The sequence below is a fragment of the Heloderma suspectum genome, chromosome 4, assembly GCF_057233095.1.
Source record: "Heloderma suspectum isolate Gila_16-S chromosome 4, 16-S_ref, whole genome shotgun sequence".
Taxonomy (NCBI): Eukaryota; Metazoa; Chordata; class Lepidosauria; order Squamata; family Helodermatidae; genus Heloderma; species Heloderma suspectum.
The window spans coordinates 200,402,928-200,418,586 of NC_139461.1; the positions used below are offsets into that span (position 1 = coordinate 200,402,928).

The following is a 15,659-nucleotide window of genomic DNA, read 5'->3' on the forward strand; positions in this document are numbered from 1 at the left end:
ATTTATTTATTTATTTATTTAGCGTATGGCACACATTGCCAGGGAGTCTACAATGTTTTTTTACACGGTAGATGTTCTGGCGCTGGTAGTTGCAAGTCTTTGTTGCACTGATGCACCACAAGAGGGCGAGCTAGCTTTGCATCAGCTGGCCAGCAGCATTCTTAGGGAAGTCAGCTCATCCGGGCTTTTTCTCCACCGCTCCGCCGCTCCTCCACCGATTGCGTCCAGGCAGATACAGCACCGGTTCCTGCTCCCTGCATAGAGTGCTGACAGCATTTCCCCCCACCACAATGGGGGTACCTACTCACAGATGGTATGCTTTCGAACTGCTACGTGGGCAGGAGCTAGGGATGATATGACGGGAGCTCACTTCCGTCACTCGGGGCTGGGCTTGAACCGCTGGAGTGTCGACCATTTCTGGCCGGCAGACTCCAGCATCCTTAAGCTGCTGTGCCACCGCGTCCCCACCCATTATGTGTCAGGGTGGAAACTGAGCCGATAGAACCCCAGAGCAGTTCTGATTCTGAGGAGGATCAGCAATCCGTGGGAGAGGAGCCAGCTCATCCCTCACAGGCACAGCAAGTGGCAGAGATTCCTCCTGCCAGCATTCCTGAGATAGCTAGTGACCCTGGCAGTGAAAGAGTGCGGGAGGGGGGCTTGTTAGACGCTCGACGCAGACGCAGGGAGCGACGAGCGATGGAGGGCGCGGAAAGGAGGCATAGCGCCCGTTTGGCGTGCAAGCAACGGCCGCGTCCCGTGGACCCAAGGGAAAGAGGGAGGATCTCTCCCTAGCCCATAAGTTCAGGGTCTTCAAGTGATTCTCCTTCAACCAGGGACCAACTGCCTACCCAGAGCATAGGCTACTCTGCTGTTCATTGCTTAGTCGCTGGTGATTAGCATCTGAGTCATTAAGTTGTAAAAGGATTAAAGGCTTGAAAAGGATCTTTTCATCTGTGTCTTGAGTTGGCTACTGGAGTGTACTGAAAGAGGCTGCTAGGGCGCTCCTGACATTATGGTTGACAGCCATAATGCACTAAACACTGATTCTGCACAAGCCCCAAATCTGATTCATTTGAATGAATCTTGTGAAGCAGTAGTTCTGGATGGATAGTGCCTTGCTTTGATGGGTGGTGATCAGAGGAGTTACGAATAATGTATACAACCCTCTGGTTTGTTAGTATGTATGTTGATACACGTTGCAGTTTTGCTAGTGTTGAAGCTGTCATCTAAGTATTTCACTATGACCTTAGATTTCTCTTAAGTTCATGTTGAGTGAATGTAATATGCACCTGCTGGAGATCTGAGCTAATGGTGAAGCATTCACATGACTGCACACAAATCAAACCAACCTACATCTGATATATCAAAGTGGTTGGGAACCAGCCCTTTCTGATTAGCCTCAGGATTTTGTGCTGCATATTTTAATATGTTTGTATACATTTTGTATACATTTACAGTAAGTACTCGACCCTGTGTTCTGGGGTTTTCATCAGGTTCAGAATTATTTCAAATTAAAATTAATTATTAAATCTTAAATCCATATACTCATCCTTTTATTTCTCATAGCAAATTGCTCTCTTGCAACATGCTCATTATACAAATCTGTTGAAATTAGATGACGATCTTTATCTAATACTTTGCATATGTTTGTTTTGTGAAATTGCTGCGGACTGTTATGTTACAATTTAAATCCATGATCAAATGTAAATGTTTCTTTTAATGAAGGTATTGCAACTGGATTGGACAGAGTTGGAATTGAATCAAAATTACAAGGTTAGATGCTTTCCAACTTTCTTGAAAACTCAGAGGTCAATGCAATTTAAGTAGGTCTCATTGTTTCTATCTCACACTTGGTACATTATAAGCATATATGTAGTATTGGTTTTGCCCAAATTTTGCCTCTGAACTCAGAGGCTTATGAGCATCCAGAGCAGAGCAGGATGTGCAGTGGAAGCGATCCTTGCCTCTACTGCACCTCCCGCTCTGCATTTAAGCTAGATGGGCTTTTCAACTGTCTAGCTGAGGCATCGCGGAAGGAGGCTGGAGAGGCCTCAGTATATGGTGTAAGCTGGCCTCTCCAGTCCCCTCCACTTCCTGCTCACAGGAATGGCCTCTTTACTTCCTCTCCAAGGTCAGTTTTGTGATCTCGGAGAGGCAGCCCATGCAGTTTTCTCCATGCTGGCTATGAGGGGAAGGGGGAGGGGGCGTGGAGTTTGGATTCCTGGATCCAAGGTCGGAGCGCTTCTCCGACCTCAGATACAGGAATCTGAAACATCCTCTGGCCCCCCAAACACTGTCTAGGGGCTATAGGTTCGCTCCCTTAGTTAAATAGTTATCTTAGGTAAATAGTCTTTGTTGTCTACAAAATGTAATCTTTTTTCTGCATGACATATTTCAACTTTGACAGAATTATGCTTGAAGAACTTGAATGATTTATCATCATTTGATTTGATCAAGATGGATGAAAAACTCTATTTCAAGCCAACAGGTATGTTTTCTACTTTTTCAAAGGTTTAATATATATTCTGGATAGGGCATTGTCACCATGATGGCTGTGGCTTAGGAATTTATTTCCCATGTTCCATTGTGATTCCCATGATGACAGGAGCAGCCTCTTGATAGTACATCTATGTTGCAAGCATGAAGTAGGAGAAATTGAAAATGGCTTCAGTATTCAAATCAGAAGCGTGAGACATGAAGAACTGGTTCCAGCCCAAAGGCTAGAGTTCAAAACTCATTCATTGTAGAAATGTTGCACTGATGCCCATAGCCCTTCCAAGGATTATGGAGATGAGCCACTGAATCAGCCAGTGTTAAACAAGAGAAAGCATACAATCTCTGAAAGCTACATGGTGGTCATACTGGTTGAAGAAGGGCGTGATCATAAGGACAGACTAGATGAAGCGGCCCACCTCACGAAGCACAATTTTGCAGAAGCATTCTCTCTGCCTCATCTTCTTAAATTAGGAGCATGGAAATCTCCCATGAATATATATCACTTGAGTAATTGCATAGTTGTAAATGAGGACAGGATTTTTCTCCTTAAAAATTAATACTGAAAATTCTGCTATCAGAGCTCCAGCTAATGAAACAAGCCATTGTAGGTTTGTTGTTAAATCTGCTTAATGATGTATTGTCTCTGCTCTGTAAAGGCGAGTAATTAAAAACACTGGGAAGTCTCCTATGGGTTATAATTCATATGTCACATAGAGAAAATGGATGGAATGCAACACCTAACTCACTTAAAGAGAGCTAACTGTTTTATTTTATTTTTTTTTCTACAGAAACTGGACGACTAATGGCTTGGTATTATATTGCATTTGACACCATGAAAAAGTGTTTCTTGATTAATGGAACTGAGACTTTATCTGAACTGGTAATTTCATTATTCAAATGAAGGATTAATATATATCTGCAACTTTTAACTGAATTAAAAATTCTGCTCTTTTGTTTTTTTTTAAAGGTGTTTATTATATACAAAACTTTACATCAAGTACATACAGTATTTACTCCTTTGGTTTGGATCCATGAGCAGAACTGTGAACAGAAGGAGAAAATGTATTGGTGCTGTTTTGTGAACTCTTGTGTAAGCTAGTGGGTTCTGAATCTTTGGCAGAACCCTCCTCCACCATCCCAGCATGAATGTCCCTAGAGCTTCCGCCTTTCCCTCAGTTCTCTTTCAACTGCCATTGCGGCAGCCTCATAGGAAACTTTCTCCATTTATTCACTTCTTCCTGAGGGAAAGAAGAATGTGCTGAAGCAAAACAATCTTTGTTTTTTCTCTTCCTTTCTTTTGCTATCTTCTTGTTTTTTCTAATTGTCTGCATTGTATTTTTATTTGTATTTTGTTTATTTGCGATCTCTGCAATTGCCTGAGGGTGTATGGCCCTTTGGGGCCCTTTTTGGAAATCTGCCCACTGTGGCAGCAAACTCCCACCAACAGAAGGACGCTGCCTCTACTTTCTTTGTTGAGGCCTTGTTTTGTCAAACTTTCATAAAGCAGGTGAGACTTAATAGAATCCCAGGGTCCTGCCATTCTGTGGAAGAGAGCTCTGGAGGCAATAGAGCCTAAGAGGTTGAAGGAACCCCACACCCGTTGGGGCATCAAAGAGCCCTGCCCAGTTGCTGAGAGAGCCTTTGAAGACCCTAGGATCGAAATCTCCATCATCAGCAGTCTCAGAGACTGTCCGTACAAACCCACCAATCCTGGCATGTCGTTAAGTTTACGGCGGCGAAGAACCTCTAAAAAAACGCAAGGGTTCATACAATTCTTTGAAAGCAAAGAAAAAGAAGTCTTCAGTGGGCAGATCGTTCATGGCCCTAACATTGGGCCCGTCTGTGTCCTTATCGACCCGACCTCTGATACCACTGGTGCCTCCTTCACTACTCGACTCCCTGATTCCAGTGCAGCTCCCGCCGATGTCAGAACCAGCAACACAGCTGATACCTGCAGAAGATCCTCTAGTAATAGCCTCAACCTCCAAAGGTGAAATTTGGGATACATCTCTAACACCAGAACCTCATCCACTTCCTCATACATGGAGGAATAGATCACCATCACACTACAGCTATCACTCTCCATTTTGGTGGGGGTTCCTGGACTCAGTGTTTTGGGGATATTTGTCCTCAGATTGCAGGGATTATTTATAGGTTGACTTGGCAAGACCAGGCTTACTACCTCTCGCGGTCTCTGTTTTCGGATTGGGGTAGACATTACACATCCTGATGGGAATTGCCACCTAGACATTTATATCTCTGGAGGATCCATGTTGGCAATGTGACAGACCTGGGTTGGATGATCTTTATAACATCTGCTGTCTTTATCCAGGAGCTATTTCACTGGCTCACTTCCATCCTATGATCATGGCAACAGTATCAAGACCTCCACCAGACCAGTCTGTTTCTCACCCCTCGACCATTGTCCCCAGTAGCGGTATCGCCTTCCATTATACCAGTGCAAACTGTGGACACAGTGCCAACAATGTTTTCCATGATGGTTTACTTATTATTGCATTTATATCCTGCCTTTTCCCTTCTTGCAAGGAACCCAAGGTGGATTACGTTATCCTCCTCCTCTCCATTTTATTTTATCCTCACAACAACAACCTTGTGAGGCTGAGAATCTGTGACTGGCCCAAGGGCTTCCATAGCCAAGTGGAGACTGGAGCCCAGATCTCCCAGCTCCCAGTCCAACACTCTCACCACTATACCGCACTGGCTGTGATAATAACACCAATGCTTCCACATTTGCTCACCATGCTACCATTAGGATAACAGTCTACCCCCACTTGTGTCACCTCATTACAACAGACATTTGTTGGTGCTTTTCAACCTGCAAGCGGGCAACCAGAGGTATCTCCGCAGTCAAGAGTGGAAGATTACCAAGCAGACTCACGGTCCTATTCTTCAACTGCCCCATACTATCATACTCCCACAGGATAAGTCCTCAGAGGAAGGCCCAGAGTCTCCAGCAGCTGCTGAGGCCAGAAGGCCTGGTGGAGCTTGGGACCTCAGTAATGCCCATCCAGGACCTACCTCTGCAGGAAGAGGGGGGATCTGCTTTGAAGTCAGAAGAGGAGAGACTCCCAAGTCCCCAGGACTGATGTGGGAAATAAGGGATAATATTTTACACTATGAAGTAAAACTTGTTTACCTTGGTCTCTCACATCTATAGTTGGTTATCAAATTCTCACTTGCTCATCTAGACCCACACCAGTGAAGTAGCTTCAGAAACGCTGTTATTCTCAGTCTCTTTGAGCAATTGAAATTGAAGTTTCCCACAGAGAACCCTGAACATTGTTTCTTTGTAGCTACATCCAAATGGATGGATAGTTCTAAAATAAGTGTTTAAAAGAGTATTAAAAGAATTAGAAAAGGTTAAGATGCTAGAACTTAAAATTAATGAAATAAACTATTGCAGGTCACGTTGATATCCAGCTGCAATGAATTTTCAGACATCAAGTTAAGAACAAATGAGAAAAAAATATTGAATGTTTTGAATAAAGACAAGAACAGGATAAGCATAAGGTACAAGATGAAATATCAAATTATTCTGAAATAAAGTGTAATTTTAATTAGACAGCACTGTTGCGGTCCTGCACAGAGTTACATGCACTTATAATTTCTGTCCTATATTGACATAAACGCTGTCCTACTTAGAACTAAGTTCATACAGGAGATGTAGAAAGAGCCTCCATGTGCTCAGAAACTTCTGGCTGGCTGCAGCAACTGTGATGTAGACTGCAACGTAGACCTGCATGTTCTAACAGGTATTAACTACAATCAACTGGATCTCTACCCTCTTTCTGTGCTACTGCCCCACACTCAGCAGTGCAGAAATTTTTCTTGGAGCACCAGAGAAATTGCCAAACAAGGAAGTTACTGATTTGCTGTGATTCCTCATTTTTCTTTTGCGCATAAAGGATCCTCATGTCTGCTAGAGGGTAAATGAGCATGGGAGGGGTGGCACAGAGAGGGGACTGGACTCTGGCTTTCTGACTGATCGTAGCATTTTCCAGAACCAACAGTTAATATATCCACCTGCAGAATTCTGGCCACGTGGAGGCTCTTCTTAGGCCTTCTGTATGAACTGGACCTACAGAATTCCTTACATGTACTTAAGACTGGCTGTACAACTTGCAACCCACTAAGCCAAATACCGCCCAACAGTACAGCCTGTCAGGTGCTTAATAACCTCATTGCTTTTTTCCCATCAATACCAGACAGACAGCAATGTCAGGAGCATTATTGAATCCCCAGTGAACCACCATATATAGCTGGTAGTCTGCACTTGGCTTGATGGATCATAAGATTTTCAGATCTGGTGTATTATTACCGCCTAGAGGGTCACTTCAGATGTGATGCAGCAAAATAGATGTGAATATATAATTGCATGTAATAATCTACATGCATCTTCTTAATATTTAGTGCTTTCTGTGTAGGAAATGTCTTATATTTGAAGCCATATACAATCCCATATCCACTTACCTTGGAGTAAACCCCATTGACTTATTTATTTTCTCTTTTCTTGTTATTGAATTTTTCAAAGTAACAATGAACAGTAACAAATTTAAGTACACCACATGTGAGTAGATTTCTTTAAAGTCTTTCTGATTGCTCAGGATCTCTGTTTGCTACAAACAAGATTATCTGATAAAGTTGTCACTCATCATCCTAATAGATCATGGCATAGAGTTCTGTGTGTCTTAGGAGGTTGTATGTTTTTCTCAGCATTAATGAATTCAATAAATGGATATCATATTCTGTATAAAGTGTCAGTTTCTACTTGGCCTCTTTGTATCTGAAGGTGTTTAGTAAAGTTCTCCATTAGTGCAAGGTCCCAAATTTTCTGTTTCCATATGGTAAGAGAAAGTTAACAGGACTTATTCTGAGTAGACATGTCTGGGATTGTGCTATAAGTCTCTCTTTTACATTGAGACTTCAGAACAATTAACTGGGTATAGCATTCTCGCCCAAGTGAATAAAAAGCAATATGGTGTGTTTTATGTACAGATATCCAATGGAAGGAAAGATAAAAACAAGAGAAATGAAAGTGAACTGGTAAGCATTTTGTGCTATTTTATTATTTTAGAAATGAAATAAGGACAATGATAAGATACCTGGTAAATTCTTGCAGAACCATTTCTTACCACTGTATTCTTTAGATTTTATCCTGAACGTGATTTTTCCCTTACTCGTGCTCCTGACTCATATTTACAGTCTTGTGTTTCTTTTTCAGTCTTATTCAGGCGCAGCTAGGATGTATTCCCATACAAGATTTCACCTTGACGCAAGATATAGCCAAGATTTTCAGAAATGGCGTAAGAGTTACAAAATGTATGGTAAATTTTAAATGTTGCTATTGAACTATTTAATAATAAAATCTGCATTACAAGTGGCTTCTTTTTTTAATACCTGTTTGTTTCCTTGTGTAGGGTTGTCTGAATTTTTGGCCTCCCATCAAAACAACTTCCTTGTATTATTAAATTCTTTGATTTTAGCAAAGTGCTTCAGATGTAGACTTTGGGAAAACTCACTGTATGTATCCAGACAATTGGAAAAAATTGGTAGGTATCACAGTCAACAAGAAAGTATGAGTTTATGTTTGTAACTGAATTCACTATAAATATTTTTTCTAGACATTTGGGGTGAAATCCAGTGTTGTCCATCCACCAGTAGAATGGACACTGCTGGTGGAACAGATTCCTTCTTTTCCCTGCAGCGCTGCCCCCGCCCCCCATCCCCAAAATCTGTTCTGGTGGGTTGAGGGATCCTCCAGAGCAGATTTGGGGGACACATGGATGCAGGGAGGAGGAGGAGAGTGAGGGAAAGTCCCACAGTGTGAGCAGGAGTTTTCTTGCATGGTATGGTATGTCTCCAGTGTATTAGGATCAAAGGGCTGTATGGGGAGTTTCTGCATACTTACTGGAGCTTCTCAGACCCCTTCTGATAATTGATACCCTTTGATTTTTTTAAAAAGCTAACTCCCAACAGTTGGGGGACTCTCTGGAGCTGTCTCTGCTGTACATCAGAAGTGGCAGCTAGAAGAGAAAAGCAGGGATGCCTCAGTGCATGCACATGCGCCCTTGGGTATGCTCATAGGAATTCTTTGGATCACAGTCTTTGCTTTTGGCACAGACAGGATTTGAAATTATTCGTTATAATAAAGTAGAAAAGAGACACATAACTAGTTTAAGCATTCCTATGCACATTTACTTGGGAGTAAGCTCCATTGAATTCGGTGGGACTTCTTAAACAAGATGCACAGGATTTCACTGTTAGTTCGTCTAATTAGTTCATGCTGTCAAGAGGGAGACATTTGCTTTTTACCTCCTATAGCCAGTGGGAGGCCCACAGACACACAGGACTTTGAAGTATGAGAGCAGTATGACAGCAACATTATTTGTTGTGTAAGTTCATCTATTCATTTAGAAAATGTAATTCAACAGAGAAGTGTAGCAATATTTTGAGAGATACTTCGGGGTGAGCCTCTCCGTTCTTAGTTTACCAATTAACACCCTTCAATTTCCAACAGGTATGACACTGTCAAATGCAATGATGAATGCAGGCCTGACATCCTTTAAAAAAATAGAAGATATAAATGCAAGGGAGCTTGAACTGGTATTTATTTTCTAATCTGTATATTTTGCAGTTGTATTAAAAGTACTTATCTACAACATTTATTCATGTGCTACTCTTTGTACTTCGCTGTTTTCTAAATCAGGCATTCACAGTCCTACTCTCCTCCTTAATGTTTGCTTTTAAAAAGGTAAATAATCTTAGCCTGTAGAATTGTATACAACATCCTGAAAAAAGCATTGCATTCATTCATCATCTGAGCAAAACTAGTGCTCACTGTCTAGCTACAAGCAGCCTTTAAAGCTGGGTGTATGAGTGTGAGTGAAGTGTACATAGTACACTAAATAGTAAATAGTACATAGCCAGAAGGATGTGAAGGGTGCCCTTCTGTAGCCACAGATACACACTTCTTCAAGTCCAGATAGTAGTGTGGGAAAGATATTTGAGATGTGAGAGAATGGAATCCATACTGAGGGTGTCCAGGTTGCAGGGAGAAATACCTACCTGTAACTGTTAGAAGGAATGAGACAAATTGAATATTACTCATCATAGCTGTAGCATGTATAAGTACTATTTTATTATTCTTATTTCATTTGTTAGGTTAGAGGCAGTGGATAAAAGCAACATAATTAGCAGAAGGGGGAAGCAGTAATGACACCAGAGGGTTAGAAAGATAGATCCTATGTTGTATTAGGATGTTTGCAAATTAATGAATGTTTGGAATTAATATGTACTCTCTCTGAAATTAAATTTTCAGATTTTGAATAGGCATCCTCCTTTTGGAAGTCAAATTAAAGAATCAGTAGCACACCTTCCAAAATATGAACTTACTGTTGAGCAGGTAAATTATTTGGACCTATTTATTTATTTATTTATTTATCTCTGCCAAAACAGAAAAGAAAACTCTAGAGAAACTCTTTATTCCCTGAGTTCGGCAAGGATTGGTCAAGTTCTTTTTCTCTCATGACATGTAATCCACTGAATACTTACAAAGAACACCCTCAAGCTAAGGATCCATAGGTTTATGATGCTTTCTTAGGAGCCAAATATTGTAACTGGAAGGGGGGCAGGAAAAGGGAGCCCATACTAAAGGTCATTTAATTATAAATTGGGAAAGTAAGCCTAAGACATGGTGACTTGTCTAAAGGTTTGTCGGCACCATTGTCCTTTGTCCCTTGTAGTCTTCCATGTGTTCCTATATCTCCTTGTGCTGCTGTTTTCATATTTGTGGTATTCACATACAAAGAACAGTACAGGAGGAATTAAGTATAAAAGTCCCAGAAGTAGATCTGCTTTGGATTATGCACAATAGCAAGCCACTTGGAATGGCTGGCTGGAGTGGATCTGTTTCATGAGCAGATCTTTCTGGGTAGGACTAGTTCTGGGTAGGATAGTCAACAGCAGATTGACTGGTGAGTAAGTGCCCTAACCTGCCATTTTAAGTTACAAGCTTGAAGGTATAATTTCCTTCACAATGTATGTCTCTAGGCCCTGCAAGTAATATTGTAGAGAATTTAGCACCACTTCAATGTGGACCTGCTTCCCTAGACACCATCCCGGAGCAGGTATGGACTGCACCAGTTGTTTCTGAGGTAGCCTCTGACATAGCCTGCAAAAAACAGATGGTGCAAATGCACCCTAATGCTGTCCAACACACTCATCACTGCAGTGTGTTATGACCCTCAGCCCTCAGGTCTTCCAGTTTACAGCAGACGATTCTGATGAGGATGAGGTACAGGCTACTTTCTCAGGGATAGAACAGTCAGTACCTTATTCAGGGCCCTCCCAGCAAGAGGACACAGCCCTGCCATCCTCCTCCTATTGAGTTACCAGCAGAACCTCTATCTTGCCAGCCTCACAGAAGTCTCAGGCCGTGTGAAATTAGGCAAGGGCCCGTTAACAATCCAATCAGCTGCTCCAGGAGCTGACAACACTACAGGTCTTGTCAGCCTACTTAATGCTTCAGTTGCCTCTAGCTACCTGCTGAAGCAACATCCTCCTGTTGTCCTAGTAGGAGAGAGTTCCAGGCAGCAGGACCCACTTGGAGCTATGCAGGGTCCTACCTTTTTCCTGCCTTGATCTATATTCCTGCCTTGAACTTATTACCAGCTTCCACTGCAAGCCTCAAGGAACCTCGGAATGGGACACTGTGAAATGTTAACTCTGTTCTTGTCTGTCGAAGTTGAGCAATCCATCTGCCTAACATTCTAAAGAAATGAATAGATCTTTTGGATGTATAACTAAACCATAGTTTAGTATTATGAGTCTTGGGCTCATGAGTTTTTCCCTGCTTCTCCTCTGTCTTTGAAGCTCACAGCAAGAAGCTGACTAGCAGAGACATTTACTGGCAGGGCAGAGCCATGGTCAGGACCCTGGACAGAGCACTGTGGCGGAGAGAGGTGTTACCTAAGCAAGATGTAAAGGCCTTCTGAAGGTTGGCCAGTCTGGTCCTACTGTTGGCCCCATCCTGTCTGAAGAGTGATCTGCACGCTTAAAGAACCATTCCCAATTCCACAGCCATTGGCTCCTATGGTGTGGGAACAAGGGGGACCTTAGGAATGTCTGATGATTCTGGCAAAGTGATACCTACTGGCCTGGAAGGTCCAGGAGTGGGGTACAATGACTCTGCAAGAAGTGTCTTCTTCCCATCCATATCTTCTGAGTTTGAGGAAGATTGAGGTCACAGAGAACATGACATTCTCCTCCAGTGTGGCCAAAAGGAGGAGACCAGAAGCATTTGTTTCTGTGTTCAAGTAACTACAGTTTGTTGCATTGTGTGAATGCAGTACTGTGATTAGTCTTAAGTATAGTTTAGGACATCAGTGGGCAACTAGTGGCTCTCCAGATGTTTTGGCCTACACGTTTCCCACCCCTGGCTTAGGAAAACAAGCCAAGATCAGAAACCACAGTTTGATGTGGGTTTGTTTCCCTAAACCATAGTTAAGACTAACCACATATAACAACAAACTGTAGTTATTTGAAAACAGAAGTGATCATTTCCAACCTCTGCCTCGTGGCTATGCTGGAGGGAAAGGGGGAAGCGCACAAGCCCAAGGTGATATATTCAAACCCAACTAATAAGCACAAAATGAGGCTGTTTGTATTTTTATGGCATGTAATATATGAAAGGCTAGATTTATTTTTAATACATAATTTGTTTTTCAAGCTGGCAAAATACAGTGAAGAAGTAGCTGAAATCCTAGTGACAGTCATATTAACCAACTTTGAACAGCTGCAGCTGAAGAGAGCCGCCCCGGATTCTCACTATGTAACCTTAATAATAGGAGATAATGATAATCGGGTGGTTTTTAAGCAAAAGATTACGTGAGTGTACTCAAATAATTTTGAAACTTTAAAAATTATACAATGCAGTATATTGAATAACAGTATATTTATATCTAATATACTTTGCAGGGATTCTGCTTTGCTGAAAACTGGAAATTGGACTAAAAAGGTTGAAGTGAGAAGAGCTGTTAAGTCTGAAGAGCTTAGCATAAATCTAATCAGTTCTGAATACAGTAGGTTAATTTATGCAATTAGGTCTTAAAACCAACTAATTTCTTAAACAGATAATGTCTTGCTTTATAGTGTGCTTAAAGTAAAATGTGTTCATTTTGAAGGAAAAGTGCATTCCAATTTTATACTATATTGCATACTTATTTGGGGTATGTATGTATGTTTATATATTTGTTCGTTTGTTTATTTAAATTAAATATGTGTTAGCTATGTATTTCCAATAGAATATCTACAGAGGGAAATGGAAATCTGCTATTTTGGACAGATTCTTAAATTAAGTCACCAATCCATCTGCTCTTAGCCAATGCCCATAGTATTTTACTTCAGCTGCTGAATTTTGGATAATGGCTAGTCTAGCCAACAAAACACGAAAGAAACCATGTTGGTTCATTACAAAACAAAAATCCAAAATCTGTGGTTGGGCAATACTTTTATTAGGACCAACCAAATTATCACAAAACAGTGAGTTCTCCAGATGTCTTCATCATGCAGGATGTTAAGCAAAGTGGGGAGGGAAAGGAAAAAAGCTGGCTTAATGTTGAAGCCACAAAATCTATGTTTAGTCACGCTCTTAAGATGGAATGTAGGAGGAGATAGCAGACATAATTGGATTATGCTCTACTTAGTGCTATGCAGGATTTAGGTTGCACTCAGGATTGCTAGAACACACTGGGCCTGTTCACACATCATGATAGGCCACACTGAAAACGAGCGATGGTGGGTAGGTTAATCACTCGCTAAGCCATGCTGCTGCCAGCAGAAGATCAGGCGGTCACTGGCTTGCCATGGTTTGTTTCCCCCTTTGCCCCCCCTCCCCTGCCTGCTTCCAATACATATCACAGGGGACTTTGCGGCACAACCCGTCTGTATTCTGGTTGTGATGAGATTTTCCTCCTCACCTTTTCTTGCTTTGTGAAGCCCCTGCACTGACATATATGGGCCATATGTATCTGTGGTAGAATATAATGTGGTATTAAATTGAGACTGTTTACTTTTCTTTTTTAACCCCCTTTGGGGTGGGGGAGATTTCAGCATGAAAACAGTAGGGGGAAAGTTTAATTCCCCCCCCCCTTCTGAATCGCCATGGTCCCAAATTGGGGCCATGTGCACATACATGGAGCCATGCGTATAAGGCAATCACACATTCATGCATAGCTGTGCTAGGAAGAGGAACATCCTTATATAACTATAGTTGCTAAATTACGTTCAGGTTATATAGGAAGAATAGCCATCTTCAAGATTGTTCAGTGAAGATGAGAAACTCGGCTCACAAGGGAAAAAAGCTGGTCACTGTCAAATGAAGCGTCAAGCTAGAGAAGGAGGGGCAGAGGGCACTGATGAGGGATGAGGGAGGATGTATGTGGCACTAGCGCATTCTGTTGCCTGGCAGAGTTTGTAGTAGAGATTGTGAGGAGCGGTCGGGTTTTTCGCCACTCTTGCCAGGGATCACTGTAGCCCTTCCAAAGAAGCCATACACAAGCCATCATACTGAGTTCACACCTCAGGACAAGCCACTTGAAAAACAACCCACCCTGAACAACCCAGCCACAAGCCATGGGTACTCCGAGTGGCCTGTGTGTGGTTAACAAGGCACTCTGAAACAAAGAATTCTGACAAATCACCGTGGGTTGTTGTGTCATGCGAACCAGGTCACTGTGGTTGATACCCCATTTTTGCAACTATAAAATCCAGCGGTTACCCAGATCTATTTCCAGGCTTAAGTGAAATACATAGGTTCCTTGTTAGGCAGAGAAAAAACAGTAAAGAGTAAAATTGCAGTTTTTATATTAGTAAAGCTGAAGCTTAACGTTCAGTGGTCTACTTTGTAAAAAAGCCAACAGAAGCCAAATTGGATAGCATAACCTAGTGAACAGAGGGAACGTAAGACTCAAAAAATAAAGTTCCATTTTCATGTTCCAGTTAAGAAAAATTAAATAAAGCATTAAAAACAAAGGATCTGTTTAACACACAAATATTTTAATGAATAAAATACAACATTTAATACCATATTCATATACTTTCAAAATTAAGTTAGTAGTACTTTGAAACAATCTATTAATGCTATGAATAAACCTTGAATAGAGCTACACTGGCTGCACTGAGATGATCAAATTCTAGCTTAATTTGCTATGATGTGCACAAGCTCCTGTACCTATATTCAGCCTCTTTGGTGCCACTTCGCTCCTCCCTTCATGCAAGTGGTAAAAGAAATCAGGAAGCCGCAGTTAACCATAGCTTCCTGTTATATGCAAACTGGGAATTATGGTGAATGGCTTCCAAATCCATGCTTGTTTGGAAGCCATTAACCGTAGTTTCTGGTTTGTGTGTAGTGGTTAACTGTGGCTTCCGGGTTTGTTTGCTCACTTGTCTAAATGGGCTGCATGAAAGTGCATGGTGCTCATGTATAGTCTTTTCAGCCAAACTGGGTCATTATGTCTGCTCAGCATTTTTCTCAGGGACATTGATTCAACAGGTAGCATGTGCACCAGCAATAGCTGCATGTGTGTAGCTCTTCTTGGAGGAAGGAGGAGCTGGGGACATGGCACCAGAATCTAGGAAGATTGAGGATTCCAGGTTTTTGTTTTAACAGAGGTATGCATGTACAGCTCCTGCTGTTGGATCAGGCTAGAGAACTATGTATGCAGCACCCATTTTGGTGCATGATTCTCCATCCAACTTGGGATAAGTGAGACATATGTATGGAAGCCTGCTTCAACATGCATATAGCTCCTAGATCTTATTGACAAGTGAGCACATATTGACATGTCCATCGAAAGCATCAGGATTAAAATAAATGGAGCAAAGAATAAAAGGAACATGGTGGTCAGAGTCTACTACCAGCCACCCAATCAAAGAGAAGATGAGGATGAAACTTTTGAAAAGCAAATAGCCAATGTTTCAAGGAAGCATGATGTAGTAGTAATGGGAGACTTCAATTTCCCCAATATTTCTTGGGAGACAAATTCTGCAAAATATGGTCCCTCCAGGAAATTCCTGACTTGTGTGGTAGATAACTTCCTCCTACAGAAAGTAGAGGAAGGAACTAGAGGATTGGCTATCCTTGA

The 15,659-nt window shown here is 41.7% G+C and overlaps 1 protein-coding gene across 1 annotated transcript in view; it reads left to right on the forward strand.

Annotated features, from left to right (window-relative positions):
- HFM1 (helicase for meiosis 1) overlaps positions 1 to 15,659 on the forward strand; it is a 120,526-nt gene that overhangs the window by 89,819 nt on the left and 15,048 nt on the right. The window contains exons 19-29 of the mRNA XM_084851938.1: positions 1,726 to 1,773; positions 2,408 to 2,488; positions 3,285 to 3,376; positions 5,921 to 6,027; positions 7,513 to 7,560; positions 7,739 to 7,836; positions 7,935 to 8,066; positions 9,035 to 9,120; positions 9,836 to 9,919; positions 12,245 to 12,402; positions 12,493 to 12,596. Of these exons, the coding sequence (XP_084708064.1) occupies positions 1,726 to 1,773; positions 2,408 to 2,488; positions 3,285 to 3,376; positions 5,921 to 6,027; positions 7,513 to 7,560; positions 7,739 to 7,836; positions 7,935 to 8,066; positions 9,035 to 9,120; positions 9,836 to 9,919; positions 12,245 to 12,402; positions 12,493 to 12,596 (1,038 nt within the window). The remainder of the gene's footprint in view (positions 1 to 1,725; positions 1,774 to 2,407; positions 2,489 to 3,284; positions 3,377 to 5,920; positions 6,028 to 7,512; positions 7,561 to 7,738; positions 7,837 to 7,934; positions 8,067 to 9,034; positions 9,121 to 9,835; positions 9,920 to 12,244; positions 12,403 to 12,492; positions 12,597 to 15,659) is intronic.